The sequence below is a fragment of the Cynara cardunculus genome (genome assembly GCF_001531365.2).
Source record: "Cynara cardunculus var. scolymus isolate 2C chromosome LG 17, CcrdV1, whole genome shotgun sequence".
NCBI lineage: Eukaryota > Viridiplantae > Streptophyta > Magnoliopsida > Asterales > Asteraceae > Cynara > Cynara cardunculus.
In genome coordinates, this window is record NC_037544.1 from 35,356,326 (window position 1) to 35,369,089 (window position 12,764).

The 12,764-nt window shown below is 35.0% G+C and overlaps 1 protein-coding gene across 3 annotated transcripts; it reads left to right on the forward strand.

The window, feature by feature from the left end:
* The first annotated feature begins 1,952 nt into the window (after positions 1-1,952).
* Positions 1,953-12,168, forward strand: LOC112500139 (topless-related protein 4-like). 3 transcript variants are annotated; one of them, XM_025103461.1, is made up of 26 exons: positions 1,953-2,094; positions 2,425-2,518; positions 2,658-2,837; positions 3,142-3,255; positions 3,372-3,530; positions 3,610-3,793; positions 3,878-4,001; positions 4,164-4,276; positions 4,927-5,098; positions 5,242-5,351; positions 5,494-5,563; positions 5,681-5,754; positions 5,889-5,984; positions 6,066-6,161; positions 6,500-6,627; positions 6,748-6,982; positions 7,074-7,238; positions 7,342-7,434; positions 7,902-8,051; positions 8,180-8,290; positions 8,370-8,549; positions 9,049-9,177; positions 9,262-9,357; positions 9,984-10,172; positions 10,658-10,824; positions 11,716-12,168. In XM_025103461.1, the coding sequence occupies exons 2-26, from the start codon at positions 2,439-2,441 to the stop codon at positions 11,918-11,920; spliced, it is 3,420 nt and encodes a 1,139-aa protein (XP_024959229.1). In that variant the 5' UTR covers positions 1,953-2,094; positions 2,425-2,438; the 3' UTR covers positions 11,921-12,168. The 3 variants fall into 3 exon arrangements, with proteins under 3 accessions (XP_024959229.1, XP_024959230.1, XP_024959233.1); XM_025103462.1 differs by having other exon boundaries at positions 4,930-5,098; XM_025103465.1 differs by lacking the exon at positions 7,342-7,434.
* The last annotated feature ends 596 nt before the right edge of the window (positions 12,169-12,764 follow it).

The following is a 12,764-nucleotide window of genomic DNA, read 5'->3' on the forward strand; positions in this document are numbered from 1 at the left end:
TGTTTGAAAATTCTTTCCAAATTACATACCATATCTTTTACATTTATGTATATCTTATGACGCGCATTGATCATTAATTCTTTCAAAAGACCTTACCCTTTTCCAAGAAACAACACATATCTGGTTTCTAGAAAAATCTTAGAAACCACGTTTATCAGTTAAGTAGCAAAAGCAGCTTAAAAAAGAAAGATCTGAACGGTTACAAAGCTGTGTATCATTAGTGTTATAAAAACGTTCAGCTGTCTGCTGAAAACAAAATCAATGAACAAGGGATTTCAATAATTACATTCAGTACATTTAATAACATATAAAAATCAAATTAGATTTGTGTTATTCGTCAATATTTTTTCGTACTTTCTTGATATAAACATTCCATTTGTTACATCGGAAAGTGGACGCCACTTTCTATCTACAATCCAAAAGGGAAAAAGGAAAAAAGAAAAAAACTATAGATAGGTCACGTATGAAATAATTGGCAAGTGTGGTCAGTGTTTCGAAAAGGAGATTGACGTCATTTTACAAGTTGAATCAAACGATAATAATAACAGTGATACAATTTTGACCAATCTAGAACCCGTACTTTAAGTTAAAACTAGTTGTGTACCCATGCAATGCAGCGAGAGCCGTGAATTTTAACTATTTTGAAGTTTCACTCGTTTTATTAGAAAAAAATTAACGATAATATAAGTTACACTTGGTTTTTACATATTAATACAATTTGAATAAATAAGAGTTATGGTTTCAATTACAGTCTATCAATGAAACAAAAATTGTATGATAGTTTAAAATCCAATATATTTTTAAAATCCAACATATTTAAACGACTCTACAAATGTGTTCGATTTATACCAAGAACAAAGAATCAATAGATCGAGAGCAAGACCAAGAGTTATAGAACAATTGAATGAAAGATGAATGAGATAACTTTTAATAACTCATGATGAATATTAGTTTGAATTTCACATTGGAGGATGAGAAGAAGACATAGAGATATGAGAAGGTGAAGACATGAGTGAAATATGTCAAAAGTATTTTGAAAACATGAAAAGAAAAGACAATAAAATGCATTGATAACTCCCATTATATGTTATTTTAATCGTAGATTAAGAGATTTTAAGATTAAATGCATAAAGTAGTAGTATTTAATGCATTATGAGTTGTTTTTAAGACTTTTAAAACTTTGTGCATAAATGTATAGTACTTTGTGTATTAAAAATTGTTTCTAAGACTTTTGATAAATTTGGTTTATAAGGTAGTATAGATATACAAACCCTTACAAAACTTTTTTAAAAATAACGTGACACGTTTAACTAGCCCGATACTCTAACTTAGATAACTGTTCTTGACATGGTATAACACGAAATTGTAACTGATATAATTATATTAAAAGATTTATTTTCTAATTTAATTTTATTCATTAAAACTTGTAAATTATAATGGAGTATTTTTATTTGTAATTAATGATTTATATATAGTTAATTTAATTTAAATTAAAAAAAATAATTTTTTTTAATTTAAAATGTAAGAAAACTAACCTGATAAAAACCCTTTTCTTTTGGGCTAAGAAAACAAATAAAATTTCCAAAATTAATTATTAATTTTTTTAAGATTTAGCAATTTGAGGAGGTGGGGTCCACGAGGAGAGAAGGCGTTCCCCTGAGGTCAGCCACACCGTAGCAAATCCTAAAATGTAAGAAAAACCTTTATAAAGAAAGTCCGGAAATCGAGCAGAATATAAATAAGAAATAAAATTAATTTGAAATTCTAATTAAAAAACGTTCTTATCAAATGATAATTCATGTCAATTATCACATGGACACAGTGATAAGTTGTCTAACGTATCATATCCCTAATCCCCTTTCCCTATCATCTCGTACAACCCGTGTTCTCTCCAGTAGTATTTATATCTTGTCCTTTGGTTCTTCGCTTCACACCTCCTTGCTTTCTCTCTCTAAAACCATCCATATTTTCTCTCTCTAGAAATCCCTAAAAGAAGAGAGAGACAGGGGGAAATTTCAGTAGAAAGGGTTATTCCATTCTCTCTCTAGAAGCCCTACGATCTGTTCTTGCAATCTATCGTCGTCTAATTCAAAGGTAATTGAAAGTTGTAATCTTGACAATTTCGCACACATACGCATCTACTTGATCTCATGATTACAGAGGGTTATGTTTATAGATTACGCATCTAGTGATTATGTATATCGATGTTGATGTTTTTGTATGTATACGTGTGTGTGTTGTCTGTAAATTCTTAGGTTTTTGGTTGAATGAACAATTGGGAGTTCTATTAGGGTTTTTTGTTGTTGACTTGTTTAGCTGAATTTTACGTAAATAGTGGTTTGAACTATCCGATCTGTGAGGATGGAGGTAGTTGTTGATTTATTTTATGTATTTATTCTTTTTTTGATTTTGATTTTCTTGCAGTTGTTGGGAAAGCTATGTCGTCTCTCAGCAGAGAGCTTGTATTTTTGATACTTCAGTTTCTAGATGAAGAGAAGTTCAAAGAAACTGTTCACAGGTAGGGTTTAATAAAATTTCTGTATTGGTTATTTTATCTTTTATACTTTTTGTGTAAATTGCCAAGTTTTCTTAATGTTTGGTTGTGGTTATGGATGTGTTGTTGTCTTTGTGTAATTGTTTTTGTTGTTGATGTGGAGGTTGGAGCAAGAATCAGGATTTTTCTTCAATATGCGATACTTTGAGGAAATGGTGACGAATGGTGAGTGGGATGAGGTGGAAAAATATCTGTCTGGATTCACGAAGGTTGATGATAATAGATATTCAATGAAAATCTTCTTCGAGATACGAAAGCAGAAGTACCTAGAAGCCCTAGACAAGTATGTATTGCTACAACTCTAGGCATTTTCGTGCGTTCATGCCCTACCACTTTTTCTTGCATTTATTACAGGTGATGATGTTAACAAACCAAGAAATGTGACTAAATATGCATTAGAGGTCGAGGAGGTCTAAAACTTTTAATGATTTTTTTCCCTTTAAGTTTCTCTCATGGTCTTGATTTGACATATAGTGACCTTTTTGATTCTTATTTTTGGTTTGTATACCATCACTCATGTTTGATTTACAAGATTCTTTCAAACTTTAGTTGCGGTGGTAGATTGTTATAATCTGATTACTTTGTAGGAAGGACCGTGCTAAAGCCGTTGAAATTCTAGTAAAGGACTTGAAAGTGTTTTCTGCTTTTAATGAAGATCTCTTTAAAGAAATAACTCAGCTTCTGACTCTGGAGAACTTCAGGTACGGAAGAATTTCTTGCAAAGAGCTTTGCTTTCCATGATATTAATCGCCTAATCCATCCTAACTTTGTTTTATAAAGTCGGTACTCTCTGACATAAATACATGCACATGCACAGGGACAATGAACAATTATCAAAATATGGAGACACCAAGTCTGCTAGGAGTATAATGCTGGGTGAACTGAAGAAGTTGATCGAGGCAAATCCCCTGTTTCGTGATAAGCTAAATTTCCCAAGCTTGAAGAACTCAAGACTGAGGACACTTATTAACCAAAGGTTCTTTTCTTGTCCACTTGTAGCTTTGGGTTTTCTTCAATATCAGGACTTGCTGTTGATATTTCTTTATTGGTTGTAGTTTGAACTGGCAACACCAGCTTTGTAAAAACCCCAAGCCGAATCCAGACATAAAAACGCTGTTTGTTGACCATTCTTGTGGACAGTCACAGCCAAATGGTGCACGAGCTCCATCTCCCGTGACTAATCCATTAATGGGTTCTGTACCAAAGCCTGCAGGCTTTCCACCTCTGGGTGCTCATGGTGTAAGTGTAACTGGCCTTCTATCATTTAGTGGTTTAAACTCCAAAACTGAGGTTTTTAACCCTTCTTCCTGTTCGTATCTAAAGCCTTTTCAGCCTGGACCAGCACCTCTGCCAACATCTCTTGCTGGTTGGATGGCAAATCCATCCCCTGTGCCTCATCCATCAGTTTCTGCTGGTCCTATTGGTTTCACTCCGCCTAATAATGCTGGTATGTAATTTGGTTCTACCGATTGTTTGACGTGATATAATCATTAGCATTCTTTAGAAAAAGTAATATGTCAACCTGTTCTTTTTATTGTATTTACTGTAGTCTGCAATAGAATGCGATATTCCTGACTATCATTATTTCTTGTTTTTTATATTATTGAAGCTTTGTTAAAGCGCCCTAGGACTCCTCCAAGCAACAATCCAGCTGTAGACTATCAAACAGCTGACTCCGAACATGTTTTAAAGAGAACGAGGACATTCGGCATATCTGATGAAGTATGACATACTCTGTCCATTTTTACTCTTCTTTTAATCACCTTCAGGAAGGATCCTGTGAATATTGCTTGATTGTCAAAATTCTGCTCAATTAACTTGTGGGTAAACTGATATCTTAAAACTTAAATGCTTGGTTAATTAAATCAATCTACACTTGCCCTTTTTCTTGTGTTCTTAAAACTGAAAGAACATTAATTTATTTTGAGCATTGATTTCAAAGTTCTCTTAACCAAAAATTTAGGTTTCCGTATTTTTGAAATGGATTAATGTCTGCATCATTTGGAAGCCTTTTCTAGATTTCCTGTGTCCCAAAGGAATTGCACTTTTGATTTGATACACATAATAATAGAAGTCGTTGACTCAACCAAATGCTCTAATATCTTTACAAATTTAAGTTGAGGCTGATTTTTATGGGCCAAAACGAGTTGCACCTACTTCTGCAATTATTATGGAAGTAATAGGTAACTCAGTATAAAAAGCTACGGATGGAAAGTTTCAATTGTGAATGCAATAAGAAATAGTTGCAATTCTTGTGGGACAAAGGGAGTATTTCTCCCTCTAAAAGGGGATTAGTTTCTAAGGAACTCTGTAACATTTCAATCTTGCAAGTTGACTGATACTGAGTGGCAATACATCCATGATGTTCTTAGCAGGTCAATCATATGCCTGTAAATATCTTACCTGTTGGTTATATTGGCCAAAGTCATGGTCAAAGCTCATACTCATCTGATGATCTGCCTAAGGCTGTAGTGATGACCCTAAACCAGGGCTCCCTAGTCAAAAGTATGGATTTCCATCCAGTACAGCAAATTCTGCTTCTTGGTTAGTTCCTACTTCCATGTACTCTATAAATTAAAATTCTGCTCTTTTTTGGTTTATGCCTTCAGGAATTTTTAATGCTTTAAATAGCTCAGGTATTTATTTTACCTTCTTATTTATTTTTTCTCCGTCTTGACTAATATTAGTTGGATCGAACAACGGAGAAATCATGATATGGGAGCTAGGTAGTAAGGAGAAGCTTGCTCACAAGAATTTCAAAGTTTGGGATCTTAGTGTTTGTTCAATGCCTTTGCAGGTTTGCATATGACACTAGTTTTTTTTAATTTTCTTTCTTTTTCCTCAAGAAATGTTTCCTTCCCTGTAACTTTACATGGTATTGTTAAACATGCATCATGTCTTGTCTTGACTTTTGACTGTAACTTTGTGTTTTGTCATAGGCATCTTTGACCAACGATAATACTGCATCAATTAATCGTGTAACATGGAGCCCTGATGGAACACTGTTTGGTAATATTAATAATTTGTCTTTCTCTCAGTTACATGCATTAGCAAGTATTGGTTTAATGTAACCAATAAGTTAAGTTATGTGAGACTTGCATCCTTATCATGGAACCCTTCATACAGGTGTTGCATACTCAAAGCACATTGTGCAGATATACTCTTACCATGGTGGTGATGATTTGCGAAACCACTTGGAGGTGTGTGTGTGCTTTTACCATCTTGTATATTCATTATTCTTTTATCTCTTTAGCTTATGTGGTGACAGTACATATTGTTCTATTAGACGCCTATGATTCATATGAGCAGCATTTTACTTGTTTTGATGGTATAGATCGAGGCTCATGGTGGCAGTGTTAATGATCTCGCTTTCTCTTACCCAAACAAACAACTTTGCATTGTGACATGTGGAGAGGATAGATTAATAAAGGTCTGTTTTCTACCAGTGTTGCTTTTCTTTAGAATGATCCTCTTTTGAACCTTCTCGCATATAACATGAAGCTTTCTACAGGTGTGGGATGCAGTAACAGGAGCAAAACAGTATACGTTTGAGGGTCATGAAGCACCTGTATATTCTGTATGTCCGCATTTCAAGGAGAATATTCAGGTATAATAAAACTCTAGAACTGATGATCTAATAAATTAGCTCTGCTCTGATTTCTTATGCATAATCTAGGACACTTGACTAAGCACTTAGAACACAAAGATTGTTCTGCTTTGGTCTACACATCACTAGTTTTGTCTTCTATACATATATATGTTACGTAGAGTATGTTAGAAAAAGTTGAAGCGAATCAACATTAAATTCATGATCAATGATTAGTATAGGAATTCTTAATCCAGTTCATATATTGACTGTTATGCTGTAAACAGTGTTTAATCTTTCTTTTTTATGGATCAAATAGCACCCACTAATTCGTTTAACTTAATTTTTTCTTGTACCAGTTTATCTTCTCAACAGCTACTGATGGGAAAATAAAGGCATGGTTGTATGACAATATGGGTTCAAGAGTGGACTATGATGCACCAGGTCATTCATCCACCACTATGGCATATAGTGCCGATGGAACAAGGTTTAAAAACTGATGTCTTTGCTCTTCTTATTAAGCTCCGTGATTTAAACCTGGAGGCATAATCTGGCTACTGTGATGTTAACTGGAATAATTTTTTGTTGATATTTGCACAACTAATAGGTTATTCTCATGTGGGACAAATAAAGAAGGAGATTCATACATTGTTGAATGGAATGAAAGTGAAGGAGCTGTAAAGCGTACGTATAATGGGCTCGGAAAGCGATCTGCTGAGGTTGTGCAGTTTGATACTACCAAGAATCGTTTTCTTGCTGCTGGTGATGAATTTATGGTTAAATTTTGGGATATGGACAATGTTAACTTATTGACGACAATCGATGCCGAGGGTGGTTTACTGGTATCCATCAGATGCTTTCATTTAGATACGAGTTCTACATGTATGATTATAACTTTGTGCAACTGATTTTTGGTTCTTGATATATCTGCAGGCTTCTCCTTGTATAAGATTTAACAAGGAAGGAATTCTGTTGGCTGTTTCAACAAATGACAATGGCATCAAAATTCTTGCTAATCCAGATGGGATTAGGTTACTAAGAACTATGGAGAATCGACCTTTTGACGCTTCCAGAGTTGCATCAGCATCTGTCGTGAAGGTAAATGGGTTCTTATGTTTGATATCTTTTTGTAGTTCACATCACTTCTTCTCCTCCTTTGCTTGGGTGTATGCTGTCTTACTGAAAGTCTACATATGTACAGACCCCCATGATGAGCATGTTTGGTGCCGTTAACACATCTGTGGGACCAAGTATTATGGATAGAGTTACACCAATGCCCTCTATGGTAGCGATGGTGAGTATTTCTCTCTTGGGATCTGTGATAATTACCATGGATATGATTGCTATTAAACTTTGCCATGGTTCTGACCATCAGCTCATCTTAAGACTTAGGGTCTGTTTGTTAGCAGCTTAATGAGCTTAATGGGACTCGTAGCTTATTCAGGCAGCAATATATGGCTGTTTGGCAGTGGCTTAATATATAGAAAGTGGCTTATTCAGTAAGGTTCTAAGGAGGAGCTTTATGCAGAGCCAAGTTTTTCCAAACTTTCCCCTCCCAATTAAAAAACATGCTCCTTCCATCTATGAATAAACTCTACCAAACTAAAACCTTCCCAATCTATTCAGGCAGATTAATCCACACAAACAGATTTATCTAGACATGACTTAATGGAAAACCATCCAAGCAGCCCCTAATGGCGTATAGATCTGTCCAAAATTTGTGCTCATGATGCTAATCATTTCCCATGGCTGTGTTTGTAGAATGGTGACAATCGGAGTCAGATAGATGTAAAACCCAGAATCGTAGATGAGTCAATGGAAAAATCTAGAATATGGAAATTGACGGAAATCAGTGAACCAGCACAGTGCCGCTTTTTAAGGCTTCCTGATAATACATCTTCAGCAATGCGGGTAATTATACACTTCACCTTAATTGGTAGCACTGCTATAGTCTATATGTCTGTTGGCAAGCATATCTCACACGTTTGCATTTTAGTCTGACTTTTTCCCTCTTTTTGTCCACCCTATTCATGTTATAGGTTTCAAGATTAATTTACACAAATTCAGGACTTGCCATATTGGCTCTAGCAGCTAATGCTGTCCATAAATTATGGAAATGGCAGAGAAATGATCGTAATTCAACCGGGAAGGTATTTATGCTCACATTCTGAATCCCACTATTGGATGTTAATCCGAGTTTGTTTCTGACTCTTTCATTGCCTCTTTTAGGCTACTGCTAATGTTATACCTCAACTATGGCAACCAACAAGTGGTATACTGATGACCAACGATATCAGTGATACAAATCCTGAAGATGCTGTTCCATGTTTTGCATTGTCGAAGAATGATTCGTATGTTATGTCTGCTTCAGGCGGGAAGATCTCTTTGTTCAATATGATGACGTTTAAGGTAACACTTTCCGTGTATTTCATATCCACGTTTATTTACAATGGGTTCAGTGTGTTCGTACTGTAGTTTCTCATTATGCTATTTGGATATTTTGACTTCTTCCCGGCCAACATCTAAAATAATACTCCGGGTCTGAAATGAAAATTTACTCTCTTTGCTTTTGGTGGATTTGGATCTATGTCTGGACATAGTAAGCTGTTAATGAAAGATGTTGATTGTCACTAATTGCTACCAACACCTGAACATATCCCTGATTTATGTTTAATTCTAGCTATGGGCTGCATCTTTACAAAATTCATACCCATCTACTGAATGGTTTGAATTTATATGTAAAAGATTTATAGATGGGGTTAACCATTTCGATAATATATCCAAATTAACCCCTGATTTACCCAATAGTAGATGCTTGTTTGCTTAGCTCTTCACTTTTGAGGCTGCTTTTGTGTGTATTCCTCCTCGCCAGATGCATTCTACTTATTAATTTTCTTCGTATGCACAGACTATGACGACATTCATGGCTCCACCTCCTGCAGCAACCTTTCTGGCATTCCATCCACAAGACAACAACATTATTGCCATAGGCATGGAGGATTCCTCTATCCAAATATACAATGTCCGAGTTGATGAGGTTGTTCCTTGGCTCTAATTCAAGAATAAATCTCAAGCTAAATCTGTTACTACATGAAGTAGTGATCATTGTTTATCTGAGCAGGTCAAAACAAAGCTTAAAGGCCATCATAAACGGATAACAGGCCTGGCTTTCTCCAATGTGCTTAATGTGCTAGTATCATCTGGTGCTGATTCTCAGGTACGAGAAACTAGACTATGTTTTGTGCTTGGTTTGTTATTTTTATTTTATTTTTTAAATGGTTAAAAGTTCTTGAAATAATCAACCGTTCAAACAGTTGACATATCCTGAGGGAATATTTTTGGGAAAATTGACTGAAATAGTTAGTCCCATCAACCAAATTCACATTTTGGCCACTTTTCAGAGCCTCTTCCTAAAATAGCCAGTCTTTATGCAAACATTTTACGCATTTGCGTAAAGACTGATTTCTGGAAAAAAGGAAAAAGAAAAAAAATCCTTGTGCATATGCGTAAGGATTCTTTACGCAAAAATTTGAATCCTTATGCAAAAATCTGAATCTTCACATAAAAAATCTTATTTCTTTTTTTTTTTAAATCTGAAATTGAGTTTACAAAAATGCGCAAGACATTTGCGTGAACTCTGGCTCAAATGGGAATTCAATTGAAAAAGTGGCTAAAAAGTGAAGTTGGTTGGGGAGATTGGCTATTTTGGTCAATTTCTTAGTACTTATTCGCCCCTGTAAAATATGGGATAAAAATATTGTGTGACGTTTGAGATCTATTGATGAAAGATGTATAAGGTAGAAGAATGCAGTTGGTTATACTAATACCTTTGTCTATCTGCAGTTGTGTGTTTGGAACACAAATGGATGGGAAAAGCAAACAAATAAACACTTGCAAATTCCGGCAGGACGTGTCGCCGCTCCCCTTGCTGATACCCGTGTGCAATTTCACCAAGATCAGACACATTTGCTAGCCGTTCATGAAACTCAGATAGCCATTTATGAAGCACCTAAACTGGAATCTCCAAAACAGGTCTGTTCTTGGGTAACTATTCATATCTTTGGCACTGTTGAGTGCTATCGTTTTCATATAAAAGTTATGATGTCTTAACTAAAAAATTTGGAAAAAAATGCCATCCTGTGAGTTTGCTCCAAGACCATCAAACCTGATTCTTTTTTCTGATAACATGGTTGTCCGGGCTGACTTGCATGCTCTTAGGCATAGTTTCTTCTTGGTAACAGAAGTTATTTCGTTCACGGGTCAAAATAACTTTCCAATTCTACCCTTAATTATGAGACGGAGCATTTCATTACTCCCTCTGTTATTTATGGTAAAACTATCATTTAGTTGACTAAAAGATGGAAGAATTACAGTGTGCCTTTTTCATCGTGGGCATTTATTTTGAGATGGAGGAAGTTCTTACTTCTTTCATCAACTGAGCATTTTAGAACAAGGTTATTTCTGTAATAATAAATTTAGTGATGATTTCTGATGGAACTTTGTGATGCATGTTACAGTGGTTCCCGCCAGAGACAAGTGGCTTGATAACCCATGCTACGTATTCGTGTGATAGCCAATCCATATTCGTCGGTTTTGAGGATGGAAGTGTTGGTATTCTAACTGCAACAACACTAAGGTTGCGATGCCGGATCAGTTCAACTGCGTATTTGCCAAGCAATCCAAAGTGAGTCTTTTCTTGGAAAAAAGATCTCTGGTAGATAGAATTAAAGTCTAGTATACCCGTTTTATGTCTACCCATTTCTCACAGGTTAAGCGTACTTAATCTACAAGTTAAAACCTATGCTCTGATAGTGAAATAAGTTTTTGCGATTGTGCTTCAAAATGATTATTTGACCACAATACTTCGTCCACTGTTTCCCAGCGGTGAAAAAAGGAACTGGTTTGATCAGTTTGCCCTTGTTAAAACCATTTTATATTAGTGCCAAGGGTAAATGTTTGTTTTTGCCCAAAAATTGGAAAACATATTTTGCTTGGGCTATGTTGGTTCTTTTCTCCTTCCAAAATTTCACATTTTTCCAATTATGCTAATTATATTTTATGTTCATGTCATTTTAGAGTGTCATCTAGCTTATCAACTACTCCCTATGTCTCAAAATAAGTGTCAATATTTCTATTTTAGTTTTCTCAAAATAAGTGTCTACTTTCTAATTCTACCCTTGAGTTTGAGAGGGAGAAATTCATTATTCCCTCTCTTAAGGATAAAATTGCTATTTAGTTCACTAAAACGTGATTTCTAAAACTGTCTTCTCTGTGGACTTTTACGTTAGAACAAAGCGAGTAGTTTTGTTTATTTATTTTAGAATGGAGGGAGTAGTTTTTTTTTGTTTTTTTTTTCCTATTATCAAATGTGAATAATTTATCAGTTAACAACTAGCTTTTATTTACTTTAGAACAGAGGGAGTAGTTTTTCTTGTTTTACTTTTTCTATTAATAAATTTGATTAGTTTATCAGCTAAAAGCTAGTTTTTAAGATAGTTTACCAGACATAGCCTTGATATTATTAGTGCCAATTAGTTGTGTTGTAACTTGTAATGATAACATGTGATTTTTACAGTTTACGGGTGCATCCACTTGTGATCGCTGCACATCCATCTGAAGCAGATCAATTTGCACTGGGACTTAGCGACGGTGGTGTGTGTGTAGTTGAGCCGCTGGAATCAGAAGGGAAATGGGGGACGTCGCCACCGTTAGAAAATGGTGCAGGGCCAAGCAATACAAGTGGTGTAGCAGCAAGCACAACTGATCAAGGTCAGAGGTAAGTAAGTAAGTTTATATAAGAAAGATATAGGTATAGCAGAGTGTAGAAGATGATTATAGTTTAGAAATTGAAATGGATATTTATGATATGAGACCAACGAAACAAACAATGTTGCTGTTAGCTTTTAGATTCAGGAGTAGAAAGAGTTGGTTTGTAAATTTTTATGGATCGGCAAAAGGCTTTTTTTTAAATCATATTGGAAACGATTGAAGGCTACGTTCGTGGCCTCAAGTTTCTCATTTCATTTCATTTCTTTTTTTGGCCATGCATATCATGTTGTGTAATCACATGTGATTTGGCTGTTCACGTGTTTACTTATTTTTGACCTTGTCCTTGTTTGATCTTCTCTTTGTATTTGATCAGACGTGCTACTTCACATTTATTTTTAACTAGTGGTGTACACGTGCAGTACGGCAGAAGCCGTGAATTTTAATGATTTTCAAGTTTCACTGGTTTTGTTAGAGAAGATTTAATGATGATATAAGTTACACTTGGTATTTACATATTAATACAAATTAAATAAATAAGAGTTATGGTTCCAATTACAGTCTATCAATGAAAAAAATTGAATGACAGTTTAAAATCCAATATATTTAAAATCCAACATTTACACCAAGAGCAAAGAATCAAGAGATCGAGAGCGAGACCGAGAGTTCTAGAGCAATTGAATGGGAGATGAATGAGAAAACTTTTAATAAATCATGGTGAATATCAAATTGAATCTCACATTGGGGGATGAGGAGAAGACCTAAATGTATGAGAGGGTGAAAGCACGAGTGAAATGTGCCAAAAGTATCTTGGAAACAAGAAAAAAAGAAGATAATAGTGTACATTGGTAACTTAGT

Coding starts and splice junctions, on each gene's coding strand:
- LOC112500139 (XM_025103461.1), top strand. CDS start 2,439: ATGTCGTCTCTCAGCAGAGAGCTTGTATTTTTGATACTTCAGTTTCTA. Junction 2,838..3,141: donor TACCTAGAAGCCCTAGACAA/GTATGTATTGCT, acceptor ATTACTTTGTAG/GAAGGACCGTGCTAAAGCCG. Junction 10,825..11,715: donor TATTTGCCAAGCAATCCAAA/GTGAGTCTTTTC, acceptor TGATTTTTACAG/TTTACGGGTGCATCCACTTG.